At 35.4% G+C, this 26,546-nt stretch overlaps 1 protein-coding gene across 1 annotated transcript; it reads left to right on the plus strand.

Moving 5' to 3' along the window:
* The first annotated feature begins 379 nt into the window (after nt 1-379).
* Nucleotides 380-22,295, plus strand: bora (aurora kinase A activator-like protein bora). The gene is made up of 12 exons (XM_067090471.1): nt 380-827; nt 4,527-4,724; nt 5,698-5,796; nt 6,064-6,549; nt 6,790-7,086; nt 8,345-8,472; nt 10,382-10,467; nt 11,249-11,358; nt 13,198-14,173; nt 14,581-14,776; nt 16,091-16,245; nt 18,473-22,295. The coding sequence occupies exons 2-12, from the start codon at nt 4,540-4,542 to the stop codon at nt 18,719-18,721; spliced, it is 2,967 nt and encodes a 988-aa protein (XP_066946572.1). The 5' UTR covers nt 380-827; nt 4,527-4,539; the 3' UTR covers nt 18,722-22,295.
* Nucleotides 22,296-26,546: the final 4,251 nt, after the last annotated feature.

The following is a 26,546-nucleotide window of genomic DNA, read 5'->3' on the forward strand; positions in this document are numbered from 1 at the left end:
ATTTTCCCTCGACCCCTTAAATGTTGCACTGATTGACCACCAAATATGCTGTCATCAACTTGCAAAACCATAAGATGTGGAACATTCTATAAAAAAAGTACCACTTCTGAATTCAAAAGGATAAAAAAAACATATAGCCTTTATAACAAATATACAATATAAACATAGACGTAGACTAGCAAATAATGTTCTTTAATTTCCTAGACTAGCTTACACGTAACGAACAGGCTTTTAATATTCTTTATTTGGTCGTCAAATATGGCGGTTTAAAGTGGCACGTGACATGCGCAAATGCTAATTATAGAATAAATTTTGAATGGTACTTACAATCTACACTTTAGGGAGCAGAACACGTCCTTAGGTCGTAAGAGGCCTAAATACATTCACTTCCGTGAACTCCATGAATGTAACAGTAATTTTGACTGGGCTGTGAATTAAATTGCTGTGATTCCGAGTATCATTTAAATACTTTGCCCGTCAGCTGTTCAATATTTACCATGCTGACATTGTTACCAGATAACCACCTTACATTTAAAGTGTACTTGCTCTTCATAAACAGACTGAAGCAGAAATTGAATTGGAATTAAGTGAAATATAATAATTAATTAAGTATTATAAATGTATAATAATGAATTAAACAATTCTGTAAGAATAAATTAATGTAATGTTATAGCATGAAGCCAACTCTTATGAATTACCTATCATGGCAACAAGGCACAACGTCGCGTAGCTCGAATTTTAAAGGATTGAAAAACTGCTGCCATGGTGTTTTGTGCCTGGATTTCATAATTCCCCATTCCACATGAAGTGAAATTCACACCAGGAAGGTAAAGTATAACCAACATTATATATTTTTTCAGTTTTTGTGGAGTTATATTTAGTATTTGCTGTGTTAAGGGACTTTTAACACAGGGTAATGGACGATGTTCTTTCCTTAGGGTATTGTCGGCGGGTATCGGACCGTAAAATAATACTTCCTTATTTAAAGTACTACTTACTTATAGCTGAGTTATTGAAAGGTAGACTTCAAGAGGCCTGTTTACGTTCTTTCACAGACCATTATACCTATAGGCTTAGGCTAGGAAGTTACCAACACAATCCTACGGTTGGCATCGATACCGTTGGTAAAAAGGGCACGGTCTTTAAATGGTTGGAAATACCCCGATGGAATTCTGCTTAGGTCCATCAAAGACAGTTTTAGTACGTTTGGAATAATAGCAGAGCTATTGCTGTTCAAATATGTAAATGAAGTAGCTTAGTTTGGAACAAAAGACTGACTCCAGATCATAGTATTAGCCTGGTGTTCATTTTCAAAAATTCAAAATAGTATCATCTACAAATCGCTTAAACCTTTGCTCTATAAGCGATTTGCAGATCATATTATATTATTTTTATTATTATAGGAACTTATCAAAGTTGCTGATCTTAGGCCTATTAGGATAGGCTAGTGAACTATATCTGGGCCTTCACTTATCTTTGTGATTGCCTTCATTATACAGTAACTGGTATTATTGTTTTATAAGTTGTCAATACATGATATGAAATCGTAACTCAGGCTACATTTTTGAAAAGAGCTCTTCATTCTCCTTATTTTGATCCCCATGAACACTATATGCAAATGATAACTAAAAAACTAATCAAATTACAAATTATAAGGTCAGACAATACCGCCCCCCCTTCCATAGCTAATACGGCAAAATTCTAACGAGTAAACACCCCTAGGTTACGTTAGGTTGGCATTTTTAGGTTCTTTTAGTGCCCCATCATTTCCTAGCCATTTTTGCTTGAAAAATGCAGAATGGTGTTTCATGCAAAACTGGTTGGCTGGAGTCTTATATTGGCAACTTACAAAATTTACCCAGTAACTGGCTTGACTTTACCCCAGCTCTTTCAACTGTTAGGTAAGCCTAGATGGGCTACACCCTTTACCTACTTCACTCGAGCAACTGGGAAGTAGCCTGACCTAGGCCTATATGACATATGACCGACAATCATATCCTATTTTAATAAAGCCAAATTTTCGACTTGCTGTAATTAGGGCAGGACATTTAGCCTATGGTCCATTCAGGTATTAGGCCAGTAGGCGTAAGCTTGAAGTTATGTGAGGTTAGGGTATTTGGCTCAAAGACTTCTGATGATGATGTTTTTACAGTTCTGCATAATGTTGACCTCATGCAGCTAAGCTAACCAGTAATGCTTTGGTTTTTGCAGCTGAATTGATAGCCATACTAAAATCACTTACTGTAGATTTTTCAGACAAAACAGAAGTTAGAAATCCAGTTTTTATCCAGATTCTTTAGTGCCCTTATAGCCATTTAGCCCTTTCCATCCAGCTATTTAACGATTCAGAAAACCCAGGGATGTGTCTTTTGTTTGTAGTATTCCATTACAAATTGATTCAATTTTGTTGGAAGCGAGCCTGTGTTGGTATCAGAAGTAACAAACATGAAGATCAGGAAGCCAAATATTCCTCAGAGAGATATCGTTAATTAAGTAAAATTTTTGACTGAGCAATATAGAAAAGGGTGTAGGCTATATACACAAGTCCCTGGTCACGTCAGGGGGTCCGTTCCTGAAGCGCAACGTAAGCAGGAACACTGTATTTAAAAAATTGCTAAAAATGATAAATAAAGTTATGAAAGCCTTACCTGTAATCCTTTGGTTGTCTTGAAAACTTCCCAGTTGATTTACCTTGCTTCTGGTGAGGTGTGCATCCATGATCTTTGAGAGTTTCCTCTAAAAATGTACAAATATTCTTCCTTTGCTTACAGCGCACCGTAAGGCTGAAACGACGTAACCTTGGAACATCCGCTGTAGCCCAGAACAGATTTTTTTAGGAATATATTTGAAAAGCGCCGTAAACTGAGAATGCCGTAAGCTGTGGCAGACGTTACCTGGGGACTGCCAGTATTGCATTACAGGTCAGATAATTTGAGAAATTTACCATCTTTTGTTTATGTTTTTACATTCATCCCCACAGAGCTCTTCTGCACCAAAGTAATTATTTTAGTTACCTTGGATTGTATTGATTATCTTCATTTTTGTATACTGATGCCAAAATAGCCTCTCTGGTCTTAAAGAAAAATGGAAAAGTAATGGAATTCTTTTTCTGAGCAGAACTTAAAATTTCAGAAAATCTGTCCGTTGATTGACTTCTGGGTTTTCATCACGTCAGAAAAATCAGGAGCTTGAGGCTAGGCTGATTAGACTGAAGATAGGTTATACTCATTTAACTCAAGTTCATATTGCTTGGTGAAGGACCACCAGTTTGTGAGATTTGTAATCTCTTTTTGTGTTGTACATAATGGTGAACAGCCCCAAGTATGTAGTCAAGAGAAGGAAATATCATATTTCAGGTCTCATAAAGGAGATTTTAGATAATGATGTGATTTAACATTTGTGATTTTCAACCATTTTTATTAGTTAATAAGTTATTAGTAATTTACCAGTTTTACACTTAAACCTTTCTCATCATGATACTGAATAATGGTTCCAGTGCTAGGTCATCAGACCAAACTTGCATATATCAAATTACATGAACCCCTTCATGAGGTTAAAAAAGTCATAAGCTCTCTCCATGACTGCGTGGTCCTTCCCACTGTCTCTACTACTATGATTGCAGCACATAATTTTCTTCTGGTCAGCACCGAAATTCTGACATATGCTCCAAAGATATCTGGTAACCAGGGAACCATTCTTTAGAATTATACTCTTTTATGCTTGCAAATCAACTCTATCACTGACATTCTTGTCCCTTTAGTCTTGTTTAAGAACTAATGAAAATTGACCTGTATTAATTATTGTATGGAAAGCCTAATATTAAAAACAAAGCTAGCTCATCGATGTTCAGAATGATTGACATAAACTTAAAGACATTTTGAATATTATAAGTTATTATATAAGACACAGGATTTCTTAAGTCTTCAGTCATGATTAAAACATAAAATATTCATTCATGTTCTTAAAGGTAGGACGTTTTTTTTTTTTTTTTTTTTGTAGGCCATCCAAAACTTCATGTTTTTATTTCAAGAAATTTGCTTGTTATTTTTCTTTTGGGTTGGTTACCAATACATAACATTTTGTAGAGTATTGCTATAATTGTGTGGTAACATTTAATCTTGCAGTAAAGAACATTTTACCTTCTAACATGCCTTAGATGTGTTTATCAACTCTTGTACGCCTGTAATGTTTGCTAATATCTGTACTGTACATATAAAGCCTTTAGACTTTATTGCATTGTAATATTTCAGGATTATGTAAGTCAGTGCTGTGTGTGTGTGTGTGTGTGTGTGTATAGCTTCTTAAACTGTACTATATTCAGAATCTCAGTGAGTTAATAGGTTTTTACGAATAAGATGCTTGATTTTTAATTTTTTTATTGTAAATATGAAATATGGTATTGTATTTCTGATGATTACATATCCCAACTGAGAGAGGGAGAAATCAGGTCAATATCAGGGAGGGAATGTAAAGATAGTTATTATCTAATGACATTTTCCGTAATTTGATTTCATTCATTTTCACAGGTTTTGTTGAATTATGGAGCAAAATTCTTTGGAAATTTGTGACAATGAAGTCCAAAAGGGCAGTAAGGTCGATGGAGTCTGCAAAAGGTTTTGTGATGTAGATTCACCAAAAGTTGTTCGTCACCCTCTTCAAGCCTTGAATAGTCCAGTTGTAGTTAATCCAAAGATTCAGTCTTCAGTTACAGTGACTCCGTACAGGTAAGCGTTGATTTGTGTGTGTAAGTATGCATTATTAAAGAGCATGATACTTTGCAAGAAAACCTACAGTGTATAATCATATTAAAGGAAGCACGGAGGTACATTTAAGCTCTTGAACATTAGTTAAGTTTTGGTACCTGGGTCATTTGCATGTTTGCAAGTATAATTAATCCATGTTTTGGAGATTTGTTACCCAGGTAGTTCATACTATAGACAGAATGAAACAGTATGTCACCCAAAACACCAGGACTCATAAGCCTTAGTAACTGTGGTTACATAAATTTAACAGAGGTTGCATAGCCATTGTTTTTATAATATAGTGCAAGTAGGCTATTGAGTCACACTACTAAACTTGCAGATTTGGCTTGAATGATTAGTTCATGAATAAGATGAGCAAGGTACAGTAAAAGAAGCTGAACACCTAAATCAAAGAAACGAAGGACTAGAAGATGAAACTTGAAGACAGAAATCAGCTTATGTAATTCTTTTCAAATGACAGTGGTATCATTCCATGAGCAGATAATGCTTTACATGAGGTGGTGGGAGTGGATATTGAGGATTTTAAGCTTGTTCCAGAAATTTTAAAAGTTTTTAGTAAGTGACAGTAGGCAATGAAATTGTTTTATTCATCATCATCACCTTGTTCTCCTTGCAGTTTTGAAACAGGGCAAGTGGCTAAAAATGTCTGACTGAACAAAACAAAACAACATTTTTAATGACATTAATGTTTGAGAATATGAAAATTTATCAGTTACCACTTTCTTCACTTGAGGTTTTAGAGAGCTAACTGGTTGCATGTATACTAGCAAACATGAAATTGTAGTTGTTTTTTCTTAGCCTAATTTGAGTGCATTATTGTGTTTTTCCATTCTTATGTTTTTTTTTTATAATTACTATCCTCTCTATTTTTTATGTAAAGAAACTAAAATTATCTGAGATACTGCATCTATTATTGTGACATTTCTGTTTTCAGATACCATGGCTGTAGAGTAATTCCTGAAGAAATTGAAAATCAGGAAAATATAGACCCCAAACATTTATTCCATTCGGACTCTGAATATGCCGCGCAGAAGTAAGTATACCAGTTGTATATATTATTGAAAGGCACTTTAAAACATTGTTGAATTAATGTCATGCCACAAGAATTTGCCCTTGTACTTGAAAACTTCAAGCCACCTCTGTTGCCTGTGCTCTGAGCATAATGTTCACTCTCAGTCTTCCACATTAAATTTTTTATTCCACTTGAGCATTTGCGTTGATTTTTATACTTGTAATCTTTAGGACTGGTTTTTGTTTATTGTTTTATTTTTAAAATCTATTTTAAAACTTTTCTTTTCAGGACTAAAGATCCTAGCAGTGTTGATAGATCTCCAAACACCTCTTCACCCTTCACATATCCTCTGATATTTGAAGGCTGTCATTTATCTTCATCCTCTTCTTCTTCTTCTTATAAATCTGCCTTGGGACAGTCAGGCCGTCATCATGAAGCCAGCAATTGTCATTTCGATAGTCCAAAGACTTCCTTCACCACACCTAGGAGAAAGTCAGTTGTTATGGGGAGCTACTCTGAGCATTCTCATTCATCAAGAGCTGGAAATGAAATGGAAGGCTGTGACATGCTGCACAGTAAGCTGGTCTCTAATAGTGGCCATTGTATCTCTAACACTGGTTGGACTTTAACCAGAGAAATAGTTTCAAGTAACAGCTCACTAAGTAGTAGTACTGGGGCAAGTCACAAGAATGTGGTAACTCCTTCTAAATCATCATGTTCTTCTGGGTTGTCTGACAGATCAGTATTTCAAACACCTTCTGAAACCTACAGCAGGTACAGTATTTATAAAATACGTTCATGACAAATTTGTTTCTTGACTTGTCTGATGTTAAACTTGGTGTAGATAAAGAGGAATATCACTCCAAACATTTTCATATTAGAAATCAAGACGGATCTACTTTTTGAAGTTGAACCATCTTGCTTTAAAAAGGCTAGAATGTGAAAAAGTTATGCTTGTTTAGTTTGCCATTTGGTTTTTATGACTGAATTTAGTCTTCATTTCTTTGGCTTCAGTACTTGCAGTAGCAGCAGTGACAATAGAGTAGTGACTCCACAACAGCGTTGTAAAGGCTATCAGCGAATGTGGAATCCCTTTGACGTAGGTGTTGACCATCTACATCTACCTACTGTTAGTCCATCCTTGTTCCGACAAGTTGTGTCTCCTGGCCAGAAAGTTTATGAGAACTTTAAATGGTCAATTGATGAACTTGCACTGCTGAAACCTGTAAATATTGAAACATCACCTTATAATCAAAGTGAGATTTTGACTGATCCAGAGTATGAATCTCAAGCCCAGGCTGCTATAGACAAGTAAGTTGTGGTATGCTACTTTTTATAGAACATATTTTAGGGTGCTGTTGAAGTTCTAGCATGAGGTAGTATTATTTATATCAAGATATTAATTTTTATTTGTAGACTGAAGCCTTGGCAAGATTTTAGTTTGAAATATCTTTGGCTTTTCATTCTCATAAAGTTTGCATATTTTTTCCATCTTAAATCTCTGACTCGTCAATTTCATCAAACTGAGTCCCTTGGTTTGTGAGTCAGACGTTGATTTAAAGTTCCTCTTCTCCAGACATGTGGGATTCTTTACTTGCATTTCAAAACTTCTCATCTTAAGCAATCTTACCTTTATCCATGTAAACCTACAAAACATTTGTACAAATGCAGTCACAGATACATAAAGTTGGCTATCAGTCAATGATCCATATAATGAAAGAGGAGCAAGTGTTACAAAGGTTAGAAAGAAAAAACTTCCACAAGAATGAAAATCCTCCAAGAGGATTGGTTGGTTGCCTTGGCACATTGTCAAGGCCAGGTAGGATCTTTAGGTAATGATGAAAATCTGCTTTTTAAGCAATTAGTTGTCTGTTAGGGGGAATTTTATTAAGAATGCAATGTAGTGGGGTACTGGCAACACTGTACCTTGCGTGGCATACTGTGTAAAAGTTTTCTTTGTGGTATCCCTTTGACTCCCTGTAGTATTGTCCTCTGTCGTACTTTATATTATTCCTTTCAATCCCCTCCTGTAGCTGTCAAACTTCAATTTTCTGGCTTCAGTTGTCACCCCTCCCAAAAGTAGACTTCAGTCCACCTTAATATGAGTCTAGAAATTTTGCTTTGTGATTTAATGATCTTCAGCGAAACTGGCTTTTGTGAGTCACGCCTTTGCAGTGTCCTTGAAGACACTATAAAGCTTTTTGCACTGTGCCCACCAAGTGTTTTTTTGCTTGAAACAAGCTGCAAAATGCTTTTCCCAAGATTGAGAATGGACATACTCCATGCAGCCTTGACCCTGGGTATTTGTGTCAAATGACAATATACCAGGTATTTGAAATTTGATAAGTGCAAAGTAACTGTATATGTGCTGAGTCGTGACTTTCTTATGGTAGTGATGCCTCTAATAGTTATCTTTCCTTGAGTTAAGTAAACATGTATTTTGAAAATAATTTTCAGTAGAATAACCAGAATATAAGGCTGCTATGTATACACTGAAAATATCCTGATGTACAGTTGGGTGGAAGACATTTTGAGTTTGTAAATTTTCATTTAATTATTCATTTCACAGGTTTTTCAGTAGGCAACCAGTTGTTCCAAGCCCTTGGACTGGAAGCAATAAATCAATAAGTGTTGTGTCAATGAATTTAGCTCCTGATAAAGCAGTTTCTTCCAACCCAGTCCCCACCACTCGGACAAGTAAGTAACTTAGTGATACTTGTGATGGGGACTTCATTAAATGTTAAGACCAGAGTATCATCAAAGAGAATGTAAGGGAGGCAATTTACTGAAACAGTTTTTGGCAGATAATTGAAGGAAAGGTTAGAAGGATCTTAGATGATAATTCATTTTCCCTGCTAAGAATGATCTCCTTTGGTATGTCAATTTAATTACAGAAGTTGAGTAAAACCAGTGAATGACTGCAGTTTTAAACCTGAATGAAAAGTTGTTCATAGATATCTTTAAATTTTTGCAGTAGCTAATCAAAACTTCTTCATAGAAAATAACCCCCCCCCTCCCCATTTCAAATATGGTTTGAATAGTTGATGAGAGAGTTTGCCTCTGCAGTTTTGGTACTTAAGTTTCTTTTATCACAAATGTCGTTTCCGTATAGTTTGGTAACTAAATAATGCTCTCAGACTTTGTTGTGCCATATCTATACCTTGGCCTTATGTGGTCTGAGTGTGAGTATCTTTTTATGAGTGTACACTCAAGTGCACTTTCCTGTGCTTTTCTTATGCTCTTTATTTATATGGCCAGTGCATGTGAAGTTCATCATGCCCATTTTCAGCTAGTGCATTGATCTCGTTTTGCTAGATATATCTTAAAACTTCATACACACATATATCATGGTAAGAATTTCAACCTTGCTAAACTTTGATGACCTAAATGACCTTGATCTCACTTTTCTTAATTTTGCATTTAGCTTATATTATGGAACAGCTTGAAGGGTGCCTTCACATGACTGTAGACAGACAAATCACGATGAGGGTATTTCAGCAATCTCAAAATTATTTATCCTTAACCTTCCATATGAACTTGGTCTCCCATTTCTTTATTTGGATTTCGAATAGTTCATTGAACATTGTGAAAGGTCATGTTCATATCACTGCTATTCTGTGCCAAGCAAATGCTTAAACTTGTTCCAGCACACAATAGGAAATAAAAGGAAAGTATCAAAATCACTTACACAAATCATATTTAATTCCAAAACTTACAGCTAAAAATATCTCAATAAACCCCAAATTACACCTTTTAAAAACCTAGTTTAAAACAACCAGTTAAACATAACCCATTAGTCTGCCTAGAAAATAATAAAAAAATTGGACACTAATTATAAAATTCAAAATCCACTTTTACAATACAAAACATGGAGGTGTAGGAGTGAGTGACTTACTCCTTCAATTGTAATTCTGAGTAAAGTAAATAATGTCGTTGAGAAGGTAAAACTACCAATGACAATACAGTAGAGAACAAATCACACAATAGATGACTCTAGATTCAAGTGTATAAGGAGTAACGAAAACTGTACGTTGCAGTACAGTAAAGGGAATGAGAATGCTGTACATTACACTGCATACATGGATACATCTTTGTAATAGCATTTTAACCCTGCCAAATTTTGATGACCCTGACTTTGCATTTGCCTTGACTTCATATTTCTCAATTTTACAACTGTTATTTAAGGTAACTTTTCTTGCATCTTTATTTGAGAGAACTTTCTTTCTTTCTCTTATCCTCTCACTTTTCTGAATTTTGTCCCAATTCTGTCCTGTAACTGTCCTTAAAGTGAAGATCTTTTGTGGTTACTGCTGTTTCTAAGCTGGACATCCGCAGCCTTGATTCTCTGCATAGAAGATATTGTACAGTTTTCAGTTTTGTTCAGCTTCTGTCGTCTGTTTACTGACTGCCCTCTTAGCACTTATGATGATCATTGAATAGACTTTATTGGGTATGTAATCTTTTTATTGGGGCTGACCTTGTCAGTAGTATTTTTGTGGTTTTTTTGCAGCATATTGCAGAAAACTGTTAGGGTTCATTTTATTTTTAAATGATTGTTTTCCATATATGATGTGATATACTCACTGTAACGATTATTTTACCCCAGTAAGTTGCCAGACTGAATTGTCTCTGCCTATGGTACTCCCAGAATCAGTTGAAGCAGCTTTAAAACCGTATTTTACTTTCACTCAGGTAAGTGTTAATTGATATATTTCGGGATCGTATGTTCATACTTAGATCTGTTTTTTATTCTTGGTGATTTTCCTTCTAAGGGTGTAGACATCTACAGAGTTCATTCCCATTTCTATCTTGTACACTTACTGCCAAAATTTCTGTCTGGTCCAAGTCTTCATCTTTGACCTTAATCCGTGGTTATCTGAGCTTTCTCACTAGTTATCATCTTGCCATAAATCCATATCCACTGCTGAGTGCTTCTTACCTTGGGGATCCAGTCATCTGATTGTAAGTGCTTTTAGTACTGAAGTCTTTAAGATAAAATGGGATGTCATTTTTAAGGAAAGGGAGCTTTTGCCAAGTTGTATATTTGTTGGTAGCATTACAAATATTGTTTCTGACTATTGAAAATAATAATGATAATAATAATTATGCTAAATTGTCTAATGATAATAATAATTATGCTAAATTGTCTTATAAAGTGTCAAGAGACTTACGTTTTTCTTCTGTATTCTTTTTCCTCTTGTTGCTGTAGTTAATCTCCCTTTGAATTTACCTAAGATAGCTTTTGCAGTAATTGTGTCAATGAAATGGATGGCAAATTCGGTACCTAAAAGTTATAGCACATTAGCATCAGCATGCAAGAAATTTTTTTTTATTTCCCTTAGTGTTTACGCAGACTGTTGTACATTATTGTGAATATGAAACTATGGATAAAGATTAACACTATCCTGTTAATGTGCTGTGCTCTCATATGATCTTATGATGAATAAATGCTATTTTGTTATTGTTTATGTAGGACCAGGGATGCCAAGGTATTGCTGAATTGGAAGAAGGTAATAATTTGAATAATACAACACTCAGACGGAAGCTCCTTTTTAGCCCAGAAGATTTGATGAATGCTACACCGTAAGTAACACAAATAATGATGTTTGGTGAATGCTACTCTGCGAGTGACATGATTGATGATAATGATGAAGTTTCTAGAGTAAATTTGTGGTAATTACATGCATAATTAATTTTAGATATCAGCGAAAAGGTAGCATTGTTGAAAAGTGGTTTAATCAGACCATTGAGGCCTTTATCGAAATTGTACAGTAAACCCCCTGTATTCGTGTTCTCACGATTCGCGGACTCACGTATTCGCGGATTTCTCTGTGGAACGTATCTACCCATTATTCGCGGGAAAATCACCCATTTGCGGTATTTTTCACTGAGAAATATTCACTAATTACTGTATTTTCATCTCATTTTCATGACTAAATGCACTTTTTGTGATAAAACTATTAAAATACTCAAGTATAAGCATTTTTGAGGGTTTTTCTTGTGTTTAAACTATCAAAATGGGCAGTTCTAAGTGTTTTTGAGGGGTTTTGAGTATTCATGGATTTTAGCTATTCACGGGGGGTTGCGGTACGCATCCCCCCGCGAATACGGGGTGTTTACTGTATTAATGAATTGTTCATACGTGAGAGACAAATTGGAGCAAAGGCAGTAGATGAAAAGTAAAAGGCAGAAAACATTACCAGGAAGGGCAAAACTCTGTAGGGAGGTAGTGCTCTCAGTGTACTTCATGTGATGCATTGTAGGATTACTCAGGGTTCTTTGCAGGGTCCCTTCGCCCCTTACCTGCAACCCCTTTTGTTTTTTTTACTCTACCTCCATCCATATCCTCTTTCTTCCATCTTACTTTCCATCCTCTCCTCACAATTGTTTCAACATTATTTTCAGCGCTGAATGACCTCAGTGCTTGGCCTTTGCCCAAAATTTTATATTCTAATTCCAGAAAGGGCAATAAAGAGATAAATCTATACCAGTAATTCTAAACCCTGAAGTCCATGCAGTCCCATTGCTAATACTTTTTTTGTCGTTTCTTTAGCTTTGCATTCTCCATTCTTAGCCTGAAATACCATAAAAAAAAAAACCTTTTTTATACTTCCACTTAAATTAATGTGAAATACATGTGGGTTTTGGATTTTACATTGTCCAGACACTTTTATTTTTAATGAAATCCCTTGAGCATCATGCTTTGGATGCTAGTCCACTTTTTTGCACTTCAAAAATGTCTCCTTCTAATTACCTCAGGCACTGTATTTCACCTTTTTCATCTCTTCATTACACCCACTATAGTGCAGTTCTGAATCTCATCGTTTACCCTTTACTGCATCAGACAGTCATGCCAACTTGCCCGATCTGGTATCATGTGAAACATACCAGAACTCTGAGTGTGATCCAGTGTCCTCAGGTTGACAGTACTCTGTAGTGTTCTCGATGGGTATCATTGTACCCATGTACTGCAAAGAACTGCCCGAACAACTAATCAGCAATCCAAATCCTGAGCAATTCTGTGTCCTTGAGTAGGTTGAGAGTGACTTGGGCATGGCACTTTTCTTACCTAATTGTCATACAAATGATAGAGTTCTCTGCTGAAAAGCCTTTCCCATGTAGTGAAAAACCACTGAAGTAAATTAATATTATTCAGAAGATGAAACTTATTCATACTAAACAAGCCCACAGGGGCCATTGACAGGAAATTCAAGCTTCCAATGAATATTGTACTTTGTACAGTATATTTTTTTAACACAAATTAAAACCAGTGTTACTTTTCCTAGATGCAAACCATTGCCTTTCACCAAGTCTCTCTCCAATCGTGACATTAATCTGAGAATGAAACATCAAACTGAGGGAGATGGGTGAGAGGGTGGGGCTTATTATTATGTATTTTGTTAAATTTATATAATTTTGCAGGATGTGCAGTCCACGTGGTACCACAAGTCCAGAGAGCAGTGCATCTTCGTCACCCGCAGCACCCCTCCCGTTACATGATGATGATGACGATGTCAGTAGTGAATTTGATGTTGAAGATAATAAAAGTTTACTTTGGTGTGCTGAAGTTGTTCAGCCCTCATTTAACAATTTTCTGGATCCTAGTCAGAGGCGTCATCAGCCTTCAACCCCACCTTTTCCAAGTGAACAGATGAGCACAGAAAATTTGGTCACAGCTTCTGGTCGACCAAGAAAATATGATGGTTTTCATTCTCCCCAGTATGAATCTGAACCCATGCACTCACTAGACCTGTCTCCAGTTGAAGGTCAGACATACTCGAGTACATCTCAACGTCATTCTCTTTCTTCGCCTGATTTATCTCCAATTCAGCAAAATACAAACATTGTAAATACTGACTGCATGTTTACAACCCTTAGTGAAGCTGAAATAGCTAATTCCAGAGGGAGAATGTCTCTCCTGGTTCCCCCAAATGTTGATAGGCCTTTTGCTATTAAGTTATTAAATGCTGATAGCGAAATTCAGATGGGCCATTTTAAAGCAGAAAATGATGGAAGTGCTTTTTCACAGCCAACTTTTGAGCAACGTGGTTTTGATGTAAATATTGTTTGCAATAAATCGAATGAAAACAATAGCGAGCCTGTTGAAGAAAACCCAGGGTCTAGTGTTACTAGTCATAATGCTTTAGGACCGTCAGATCCCAAAAGCGAAACATTTGTGCAAAAGTCTAGTCCTGTGTCAGGCTCAAAAGAAGTTTCTAGAGAGATGGTTTGGTTTGAAGCCAGTCAGACTAACAGTGGTCATGTCAGTGTCAAAGAAGCAGTGCTTTGCCATAGGAGTATTTCTGAAGGAAAAGTGAATGAGATTCAGGAAAAGGGCATACAAATTCAAAAGAAATCTCCATCCTCCAAAGCAGAAAATAGAGCCTCTGGAAATTCAGTAAGTTACATTGTACTTGTTTTAAGCAGTTATGCTTCAGTTCTTTGTTACAGAAATTGCTGGGTGATGACTATCTATATTTTTTACTACCGTATGACCGGTCAATATAATTTTATTCTGTTGTTCCTTAGGTAGGTTTATTTAAGGTGTTTTGTTAATTGACTGGTAAAAGGCAGTACATCCATAGGTCCCATAAAAGAAAGATTAATAAAAGAAATTAGTATCAGTAATGCAGGCACTTGAATATTTAGACAGGTCCATATTTTAAAAATGGACCGTTGTTACATCGTTCAGCAGAACAAAATTAGTATCTTAGTCATTGGTGTTATATATCGAGTAGAAAGATTCTTTCGCAACAGCGTTTGAAATTGTTTTGGAAAAAGTTTATTTACCCATCTTATTTCCAGGTACACTTCTCTTCAAGTCCTATTCGAGATTGTAAGACGTTTTCATATTCACCGCCGTTGTCTCCAATTCTCTGCCGTTCGATTTCAGTCCAGAGTCAGGGAGACCAGGTGAAGTCTCAAGGTCAATATGGACAGGACTCTCAGTATGCAAGAGGAGATGTTTCCCAGTCAACGGTTTTAAGCGTTGATATGGAAGGTAAGTTATTAGTTCTAGTTCCATACATGGTTTCACTAAGAAATGATTATCATCTGTAGCAATAGTTTGTTATTTCAGTATGATTATCATTTTTTTGCATAGTGAATGCATATTTGTCAAATTTATTGCAGCTGTTATGTGGAATGCATTAGCCCTTAAGGGTTTGTATAGAAAACTAGACAACATGTACTCAAAAGTCATATACCTCTTGGAATCCATTCACTTTTTGTACTGTTTTTTAGGAACAACTTAAGAGAAGAGAAAGGATATTCTTAAATGTACCAAATTTTGCACTGTACACATTCTCAAAAGCTCATGGAATGATTTCACCAGTTGATGTAACTATGCATTCCGTTAATAGTGTAGAATGGTTTGGTTGGAATGAATGCAGTGTCTCTATACCAGTAATCACATGATTGCATTTTCCAGTATTGATCACACAGTATTTGCAAAGCTTCATACCAATATGTTTCATGTAATTTCCAAGAGCTGATTGCAGGTTATATCAGGAGCACAAAGTAAATTATTTGGGATGAATCTTACCTACAGTTAAAGATAGCTTATAACTAGCTTATAACTCTGTGCTGATAGGGGAGGAGGTAAGTATCCAAATAATAAATTTTGTGAAAATTTATGTTTTCTCATATTTAAGAGAGCAAAACAAAACAAATAGATACATCATAACATAAGTCTATCCCTCATTCTCCTAAAACCCTCTAAACGTAATCCCCTGGAGGTCAGACACATCTGAATTAATAACCTAACTTGAGGTTATTTTTGTGCATGTTCTTTATCTGCAGCAGTTGAGAGTTCATGTCTTAATGCTTATTAAAAGGCTTAAGCGTTGTTCAGTGTGCTGTAAGATGCTCAAGTTGTTATTATTTTTCAGGTGGTGATAGTATCAGTACTTCTCTTGTTGAAAAGCATTGTTGCTGTTGCTACTCATTATTGTTGTTCATCAGTTTAAAAAGAATAATAGTACATTTCTGGAATCGTGTCTTGTTGAAGGAGGTGATCTTATGTGAGAGTTGAAATTATACCAGTGTAAAGTTAAAGAAGTTGGATAGTGAGGGAAAGGAAGAAAAGTGAAATGAGAATGTGTAGACAAATGCAGTTTTAAGGGACTGGAATTTTTAATATGTAAATTTCATAGTTGTCTTTGTGCTGTATGTAAAGAAGTTTTTATTTTTTAGGTTACCAAGTTAGGATATCCATAAAAGTTTTTATTCTTACCTTTTAAATCATAACTTGTATCCTGCCTTTATAACAGATTTTTATTTCATATTTTATGTTCTGCCTTTATTACATTGCCAGGTACCACAGAGGAAGAAATTACAATGGATAAAGGTGTAGCTTCAGTTGAAACAGCAAAAATTGGTTATCCGTCGACTAACGTCAAGCATTTTGCTGACACGCAAGAATTTTTATCTGTCTGTGATATGGATACAGACTTACAACAGTCCTTTGAGGTAAGCATGAATAGCCATATAAATTGGCCATATTCTTCTTCAGTTGTGGGAAATGCAAATAGGAATTCAGGATATCCTGAAATATTTGCATGTATAGGAGTATTTTTAAGCTGCATAAAAATCCCTCCTTCAGGTATACGAGTACAAACACTGGACTTTGTAGAGCATTAGCATCAACATTCTGTAGTGGTGCCACTCTGTAAAAAGTTATAGTAACAAAGATTGCTCATTATCTTTACTGTAAAAATAGGAATGATCTTGACTGTCCCAGATGGCATCATGAAAGAAAGACTTATTTACAAAATAAATCAATAAAGGATATTCTAGCAGAAGGTAATAACTTTTCAATTAATAATATCATTCTTTTCCTAAACAAAATTGAATTGATAAGTAAAATATAATCTTCCCCCTTTTTTTTTTTTTCTTTCTCGATTGTTTTTTTCTAACTCCCCTTTTTTTATTATTTATTTATTTAGTTAACTACTTAATTTTTTTATGTACTCTTCCCCATTCTTTTCCCAGCCCGAGAAGAACCCTAAAAGAGTTCAGAGGTCTGGTTAAACAAATCATTTATAACTAACTAACTTGTGGCAATGCTCTTGATACTGAGGGCCTTAAGTAAGGGAGGGCTGTGTTACATTACTGAAATGAACAGACATGCTGTTCATGTATCAACGTTTTGACAAGTTTGCTATTTTATCTTCATTTTTGTAAATAAATTAAAATATAAATATTTTCAAACAAATAACTTTCCTAGTTTCTATGTTTAGCCTTTAGGCTAAATTCCAAATGTAATTTCATGTACTTACTTTAGAATTTTGCAACTTTGAGTCTTGCTGTACTAAATCTGAAGGTCATTGAGGATGTAAACAGTACATCCTTAAATACTTCGAGTGAATTTGAACTCCCTTGCACAACATGTACACAGTGCTAGAAAGAGATCATAAAACAGGTTTTGACATAGGAAAAACCTGTTTTTGGTAGCTGCTGTGAGTCCCCAAAGGAGTTACACTTTCATGGTCCCCTTAGAGCTCCATAAGACAGACCAACTAATTACAAAGAATTCTCTTATACTGTAGTTGGTCTCGGCGAGAATAGTGCTTGTTAGCTCAGTGATAGAAGATAAAGGACTTAGGACAGGAGGGCTCTATCTCCTGTCCTCTAATGACTACCTGGGCTCTACATCTCACTCGCACAGATGTGGCAACAGCCTGTTACGGCCGTATTCATTACACGCCAGGTCTATGCAAGATAAATGTTCACCCCAGTCTCATGCCTTTTCGTCTGGGAAAGTGGGTAGGTTTGAGGACCCACAGCAGCTACCAAAAATAGGTTTTTCCTACATCAAAACCTGTTGTTTGATAGCGTAGCCACTGTTCGTCCTCCAAGGAGTTTACAAAAGAAATTGACAGGTGAAGAAATGGCTCGGTTCCTAATAAATAAATCCCAACAACCCAGATTCATTTGTGGACCGAGGTTTAGTCACAGCATCTAGCTGGTTGTTGGTGGTTTTGGAGCAGGCATTTCACCTAACTGTTTGATGTGCTAAAAAATTTATCATTGCAAGGTACAGTACATTTTTTGTATGAATGATGTAAAGTACAGTGCTTTATTTATTTATTTTTTTTTTTTTTGTACCTTTAAGTGGTATTTATGTTCATTTTGTGTTAACATCAGTGTTTTGATTTTTCCCTCTACTTATATATACTGTTGTATTGACTTTTTCATGTTAAGCAAAGCACTTTCTTTTTTATTTACATTTTATTGAACTGTAATTGGTGCAGAGATTGTGCACACCAGCATACTTACACACTCTTCATACACAAAGATTTGATAAAATTTTATTACATTTTTTAGGTATAGTTGTTTCTTTCTTTACACCTCAACACTGTACACTTCTTTCATGAGAGGGAGACATACTGTGTGAGAACAGCAGTTTTGTTAATGCCTCTTGCTCTAAGCTAGGTCTTTGTATCGACAATTACTAGTTTCACTATGTCTAAGATCACCATATTGATGTTTTAGTGTGTTAGGAAATTTCACTTCTAAGTGACTTGTCAATTTCAAGTCTGTGATTATACATGCAATTAATTCTGGTACAGCTGTTTTAGTATTTATATTTAACAAAATGATTATAAAAATTGTTTTGCCCTTTTTGTTTTTACCTTGATTCTTTCAAATTCAGGAAAAATTTGCATTTTGATAAAAATGACCATCTTTATTTCAGATAAGCGTATGCCATGAAGCAAAGTCCCAAGAATCAGGTTATCAAACTGGAAGTATGCAGAGTACAAATTTCAGTATGACCACTTTTACCAGCAACAGCACAATTTGTAGTTCAATGTCTTTCCAGAAAGACAGGCGCCCAAGTATATTTGGCACTGATGCATCGAATTGTCATGCCGTCATCAATGTAAATGACAGAAAAACCCAAAATCAGTCCAATATACTTCACAGAAACCTGGCTGGAGAATGATGCCAAATAGATTAGATTTTATATATGTACAGTAGTATGAATATTTGCTAGTGCAGGAAAATAATTTGTTGACCAAGAGAACAATATTTAGCCGTTAAGCATTTTAGAGTGTAAGTGATTACATCAAGTATTATAATGTAAGTACTTTGTACAGTAATTAAAAGATTAAATATTTACAGAGTTTATGCTCTTGTTATTGAAGATACTGTATTGTTAAGTAATTTCTGTGATAGAATTATTTCTCCATTCAGATCTTATTCCAAGACAAAGGGATAGGATCCTTGAATCTGTATTTTTCAGCCTTTTATTCCTCATGCAAAATACTAAAGGAATTTTGTATCCTAGAGATTCAGTCATATCACATGTATTTTGAAATATGTGGTTGTTATCCAGGTTGATACTGCATGTTTATTTTATTATTTCTAATGAATAGCTCAGGAAACATTAGAATGGATTTTGTGTGTGTGTGTGTAGAGAGGTAGAATGCCAAAATGTAGATAGAAATGCAGTCTGACATGTTAATAGTATCTGCATGATAACTTAATCTTCCATCATCCTGTTTCCTTGCATGATTTTGTGTATGAAAGTGTGTTTTGCATACTAAGTGAGCACCAATCCCATTATGAGCTCATTACAATACAATTCAAGATGATAAACTTATGGTTGAAGGGATTTCAGTTAATTTTTGGGTAAAACAGCTTCAAATCTTTAGGAAAATGTCAAAATTCATTTTTTAAAGTTGGTTTTTTAATTTAAATTTTACAAAAGTAAAAATTTTGTATTTATAAGTTTATTAAATTCTAAATACTGTTCTATTAAGTTATTTATCAGAAGCTAAGTATCCTGTAAAGTTGTATTATTCTGTTCATTTACAAGGGTGTAATAATGAAAACCAGTATATTTTTGGCGCATAAATTAAAACACTATTGTATATATACAAGACTTTCTTTCATTTTGCAAGAGAAGTAACTAAAATTACTTAGCATAGTTACTAAAGTCTTTTAATTTTTAGTTCAGAAATTTTAATAGAAAATAAACAATGATCACAGGGTACGATTACTGTATATGAATATGAAAACAAAGATTCAAAATTTGCAAGGTAAATCATATCCTACCGTTGTTTTTTTTATGGTAGAATATGCTGACTTCTTCTGTAAATCGTGTACATTTCCATTCTGATTTTCCTCTTTACCTTGCCAAACCTTATTTTTAATAAATGAAATAAAAATCAAATGCTTCAAGCAGATCATAGTGCTAAACTGAGTACTAAAATATAAGTATTCCCTAAAAGATATCTGTATATCTGAGTAAACACCGCTTAGGAATTTTTGTTAGTTTTTAATTTAGCATTTCATATATTGGAACTTTGCTTTTCTGTAGGAAATTATGAAAAGCTAACAGATATTGTAAAAAACATTTTTCATCCGAAAAAGTCTTGAAAAAATTCATTTTTAGTTCACTATTGTATAGATACTTGCTCTGATTGGATACAGAGAAAATTGTTAGTGGGGTCACTGTAGGAAAAAACACATAATTGCTTAAAACGGTAAAAAACCGTGAGGAAAGATTGAATTGACGTTTTGTCACTCATTCTCCATTTGGGACCAAAACACATTTGTAAAGGGAGAGGGATATTGTCCTAAATGTATAATTTTTTTTGTTAAAATACTGTAGTCCTTTGAAATCTGTTTAAAACAGAAAAGGTCATTCAGGACCCCTCCACCCTCTTGGCATTCCCCTTAAAGCTAGAAAATCTAGAAATATATTTCTAGAATTTTATTTTCCTGTGAGTATAAAGACAAATTGATTTCTAGGTGCCATCATAATAGACTGAGGATTACTTTATTTTGAGAAAGCTGGATGTGTGAAAAATGTGTAGAACCAAAATTGATCTCATTGTACAAGTAGTTTTTGTTAGTGCTTGAGATAACAGAGTGGTTAAGTAGCAGCCATACTGAAGAGGCAAATAAATTTCAAGTACAGCAATTACAAGATTGAAATGTCAAAATTAATCTGTGGGAATGATGAACATTATGAAAGTTTGATATTGTATCGACTTAGTTTATTGCATTCCATTTTGCTTTCTAATCAAACTCCACTGTGGACAAATATTCTATTAATTAATGTATAAAAACTTTAATCTGAGTGTTGTATTTTAAGTATGGAGTAAGTTTAATATAACTGTACTGACATAATCTCATTAAAAGGGTTACCTTCTAAAGCAGTCAATGAACTGTATAGAATAGTTGGGTATTCAAAGAAATTCAGTGTTTTGTGGTATTCTGTTTTTGAATTGTATTTAGCTTACTGATCTGGTTAAACAAATCTTAGATAAATAATTGACTTTAAGGAATGTTAATCCTGAGTTGGACTCATGTTTATATGGATGAATCCAGTGTAGTATGAATGGTATGGTGGAATGTCTCAAAAATGACAAAATTTCTTATTGATAAATGCCCCTTTTTCATTATTATTTTCTATTGATGAAAGTCTCCTAGTAACCTTATGTAAATTGTGAAGTTGTTAGAAATGGTTGTATGGGAGAAAGGATCTGCAGATTATGTAAATACAATTTGCAGCCTGCAACTTCATCGCTGTTTAATGAGTAACAGTGAACTTGAGAGGTTTACCTTGTTTCAGTACCTCCACAGCATTAATCTTATTATGTCATTATTGACAAATAACACTGCTCATTACACAGTATTAAAGTTTTGCCTGTTGAGCTGTAGAAGTTCTGTAATAGTTCGTTGAATGACTAGACATGCATGTGTTTGAACAAAGTGCAATGCATTGCATTTCTTTTTCGAGTTGGTCCTGAATTTCAAATAACCTATTAGTGGTGGATAGGTTGACTAGGGAGGGATCACCAAAGGTGGCTCCTGTTTTCCTGTTCACATTAGTTTTTATTTCTATATGCTTTAGATTTGTATTTTTATGTAATTACTTTATTCTTGGTATACAAAATGTTGATATTTTGGACAGTGTTCTTCTCTTTTTATTGTATATTGTCAGTGACTTTTTTTTTTTTTTTATACTGCTGTAGCATAATTAAAGTCTTCTTTACCCTTCTAGCCAGTGGTTAATATTGGTGGATATGGCAAAATTGTTTTAATTAATTTTCTGCATGCATTTATCCGTTATTAGTAGCTTTTTCATTCATGAAATATATGTTTAATAATTCTTGAATTTGCATATGTGACAGGAAGGACAGTATGACTGTTACCATAGGCCAGGATAAAGAAATTCCATGATCTCTCTAGGACAGAAGTTCATTAACCTTTGGACAAGTGAAGCTTCTCTTTAACCAGTAGGCGTGTTTATTTTTATAACTGTTAGATAACTTGCATCATTCCATGGATTTACAAAGACATTGTGCATTACTTAGTAAGAACAAAAGTTTAACCTTTGGACTTGTGAATCATCTCTTCTCTTGCAATGCCCTGTAGCGGGGTAGTGCTGTCAGTGCACCTGACGCAGTGCATCATAGGCATTACTTAAGGTTCATTACAGCGGTTCTTCGTTCCCTAGCTGCAACCCTTTTCATTCCTTTTTACTGTACCTCCATTCATATTCTCTTTCTTCCATCTTGCTAGCCAACCTCTCTTGGCATTTGTTTCATAGTGCAACTGCGAGGTTTTCCTCCTGTACACCTTTCAAACCTTTCTACTCCCAATTTCCGTTTCAGTGCTAAATGACCTCATAGGAACCAGCACTTGGCCTTTAGCCTAAATTCTATATTTTATTTCATTCACTTGCATGTATCTCATGCTAGTAGACCCATTTAGTTTAGCAATTGCTTAGATAATTCTCATCAGTCCATGGATCTACAGTGACACTGTATACTATTTAGTAAGAACAAAAGTTTAATCTTTGGGCATGTGCAGCTTCTCTTCTCCTGCAATGTACTTTAGTAAGTGTTTAGATAATACTCATCAATCCATGGATCTACAAAGGCATTGTGTACTGTTTAGTAAGAAAAAAAGTTTATTGTAGTAACTGCTTCGATAATTCATCAATCCATTTTGTACTATTTAATAAGAACAGACTCTTCAGGTCAGCTCTAGGAAATTTGAGAATGTTAACAAATTGTATGATTAAATTACTGTGTTAGCAACAGCAATAATAATAATGATAAATAAGAGTCAGGCATCTTCCTTTGTCAAGTTTGAGCATGTAACAAAATGTTTGAGGACATTCTTAGCAATAATGATTTACCCTTATTGCCATCCTGTCAGTCAAAAGGAAACAGGTGGTGGTGGTTCTGGACAATGGGGATGAGTTTTTCTATTATTCTGTATTACCATACTTTCAGTTGTACTGTTGCAGAATGTATTAGTAACTTTGATGATATATATTAGGAAAGCAAAACTAGAAATCGTAATTATAGGCTAGGAGGAACTGATTTAATAGGACAAAAGAAAAAAATTCAATAGTATAGTTACTTGTGTAGTATACCAAGATTGTACTTGAACAGTTACAAGGTAGTGAAGTTGAGTTATACATTTATGGGATAGCATACAAACAGATGACAGCATTAATAATTATGTACAATATTTAACATGTTGGGCATTTACCTTCATTTGTTCAGGTAATGATGGATTCTATGACAGTTTCCCCTTTTCCTTTGAAAAATTTTATGATAGATACATATGGGGCAGTGACCTGGTAGTCATCTTGCTTCAACCTTTTTCATTTTTATTTCATGACTGTGGTATGAGACAAGATAATTCTCAGTGTAACCATTAGTAGAATGTATGGCTAATGCTTTGGTATCAGTAATTTTAATGTTGTTGTAACATATTTCCAATGGTGTCATAAGTTTTAATATCCATGTAGTCTCGAAAATTGGAGTAATTTGAATAGGTAAACATACCCACCATCAACATGGCATTTAAATTTCACCAGTAGGACCAATTTGCTCTGTGCCAGCGTAAAAACTATGATTTACTATGATTTGTAGCTGGTTGTGTCCAATCGTAAATTGTTTTCTGCCTCAATAGAATTTTGAAATATGTATAGGGTCATGTTGATTGTCAATAACAAAACTAAACATTTCAAGGAGTTCTTGCTCCTTTCCTCCTATTTATTGTGAGAAACCATGTTGATAAGTGTAAGTTAAGAGTCAAGCACTGAGATCCATAATAGAGCATCCCCTGTAAGGTTGCCTTACTGTATAATAGCTGTCACCAAGGTAAATTTGGAATTCAAGGCCAATGCAGCTTTGCGGTTTGTAAAACAGTGGCTAATACTGATTGTGAAATAGAAATGCCGTAAACATTCTGCTGTACTCATAACTAGCTCATAAGGTAACAGTTCAGGTAGTCCTGGAGAGGACTGGAGTAAATTACTTTGATTGGTCATGAGAGCTTGCCATTGTCTTTCATTAATCATAAACATCTGTTGGAATTGGAAAGATTACCATTGACCAATAATTTTTTTTTCTTTTAGGTGACAGTTATATCAGGCTGTCACTGAAATTTTGTTTTGCTTTGTGTTTTAGTGTGATGAAACATGTAGGTTGTTACATCTATCGATGCATAGCCCTAAGAAATTCATGCATTAAAATTGTTTACTAGTGTAATTTATTACTTTGAAAAATCACCCAAATGTACTTCAAATGTACTACTTAAGGTTAATAAAAACATGAATTCTCCCATGACTGCTGTGTTACTTTTTAACTTTTTAGAGATGTTATTTGTGATATATTTCATAGAATTTTTAAAACTTATTGTCTTTTACTAATATTTTTTTGTACTGGAGATGTTACCATGTTGTGCACTGAGTCTTACCACTCACCCAGATTTCCTGTTAAGACTATAGAGTATGGGATAAATTTTGGAACAGGTGCTCCTATTGTTTTCTATGCAGTATACAAACTTTGGAACAGGTGCTATAGTTTTCTGTACAGTTCACAAGAATGATCCAGGTATAAAAAAAACCAAGTTAAAAGTCGAGGAATGAAGGCATTAGCAGGTATAAAAATGCCTTTTGGGCAATTTTGCTGTATGTTCTAATTATGGTAGGATCTTTGGTCACTAATGATTGTGAAAAAAATGCCCAAAGATATTGGCATATACAGCACCTGGCAAGAGATGCAAAAAGATGTGGGTTTCACTGGGAAAAGCCAATTCCAGAGAAAATCTGAACAACAGTCAATAACATAATCTCTCATAATGCCCTCATGGGTGCATAGTCATGCAGTCATGCTCTTTAGTTACCAATGTATTGAATGTCCTTTGCATTGATGGATGGAATTTCTTAATATTTTTTTGTCTTCAATCCTCCAGTAATCCTGAGATTATATGGGTACTTTTGTGAGGTTATGGCACCTTTGTCGTCCTCGTAAATGGCTGTTGAGGTAATCCAGTATGAGTAATGGGGTTGTGGTTAAACTGTCACAAAAAACATTTTTCATACAAACCCATAAATCACTGTGCTCTTCTCTCCTCCCTGCACCCTGGCTTTTGATATCTCGACACTTCTGAATGCCCATATATCACAATAACAGGAAAAAAGTGATAATCCTGGGAAGCACAACCACTCAAGACAAAGCCACGTAGATGTACATCAAGTGGGTGTGGTTGGGAGCCATTTGCATGGAACAAGGCTTTGTTCCTATGAGAGTACAAACCATTTTTTTTTTATATGGAATACCTTTAATGACAGCTGGTCCAGTCGTCGAAGCTTGGTAACAAAGTTATTGACTGGCAGTAGCAAGTGAGGGTGTGGAGGAACCCACCCAGTCACTTTGTTGTGCAGTGTCACTTTTTCTTTCACAGCCTTACTTAGCAGAAGTACTGTGTGCATTCTCCATCATGGCTGCTGTTAAAGCTGTTTTCCTTGTCTGTGTGGTTAATGATTATGGCTTATTTATGGGTCAAAGGCCTTTTGGCCTTCACTAAGCATTCTGGGAGAGCCTTCCTTATTTACCTTCACAGAACATTTGTCTTGGACAAAAAGTTTCCTGGAAATGTTGGTGTTCATGGACTGCCATCACTTCTGGTTTGGTTTCCATCAAGAATGAACCTGTGAAGCTCTTGCTGTTCCAAGTATTTCTGTTGCTCCAACTGTTGCTGCTCTGGCAACTCCTGCTTCTCTCCCTTTAGGATGATTGTGCCTTGGCAGGAATGGAGGAGGGTGGTGAGACTCAAGTTCGGGGGAAGTTGAGGAAACACTGCTGTGTTCATCTTCATCTTACTCTTCACCTATCTTGTCTTCTTGGGACTGATGGGAGCATAGGTAAACAGCCCTCCACAAAAAGGTTACGAAGTCTTTTCACAGACATTGCTCCTCTGCTGGGAATGCCAGGAATCCCCGCACTCATTCACAGGGCAGATGATCAAGGGCACTGTGGGTAGTTCTGTGGTTCTTGTTGCATACGCCTGCCCATTTACTGCCCCGAGTGCTTGACTCTGGCTGCTTCTGGCCACCCATGTGTTCTTGGAAAGAACTGATTTTGACATTTCCTGTGCTTGCATTTCTTTAGAGGCATTCTAGAGAAAAGCTTGCACTTCCCTGGACACGTAGCTGTCAGTGTCCCAGGACATTCAAGCAATTGATCCTCAGACCATTGCAGGCATGGCTTGTACTCCTGTGCATAGCATCAGCTGTCTGCTCAACTAGGTTGGAGTGTGCACAGCCTGATGCTACCCAGGCTCATGTGCTGCTCAAGGCTACACTGACCTGTACACTACCTAGAATGGGTCTATGTGGGACAGGCAGTGTGCACTCCAGTTCTCTTGTTGATATGGCAGGGCCAACCTGCCTGGTTCTCCTACCTTGGCACAGCATGAAGGCAGTACAGTTGATTGTGTGCAGTTACCTG

This window comes from Macrobrachium rosenbergii, chromosome 47, assembly GCF_040412425.1.
Source record: "Macrobrachium rosenbergii isolate ZJJX-2024 chromosome 47, ASM4041242v1, whole genome shotgun sequence".
Taxonomy (NCBI): Eukaryota; Metazoa; Arthropoda; class Malacostraca; order Decapoda; family Palaemonidae; genus Macrobrachium; species Macrobrachium rosenbergii.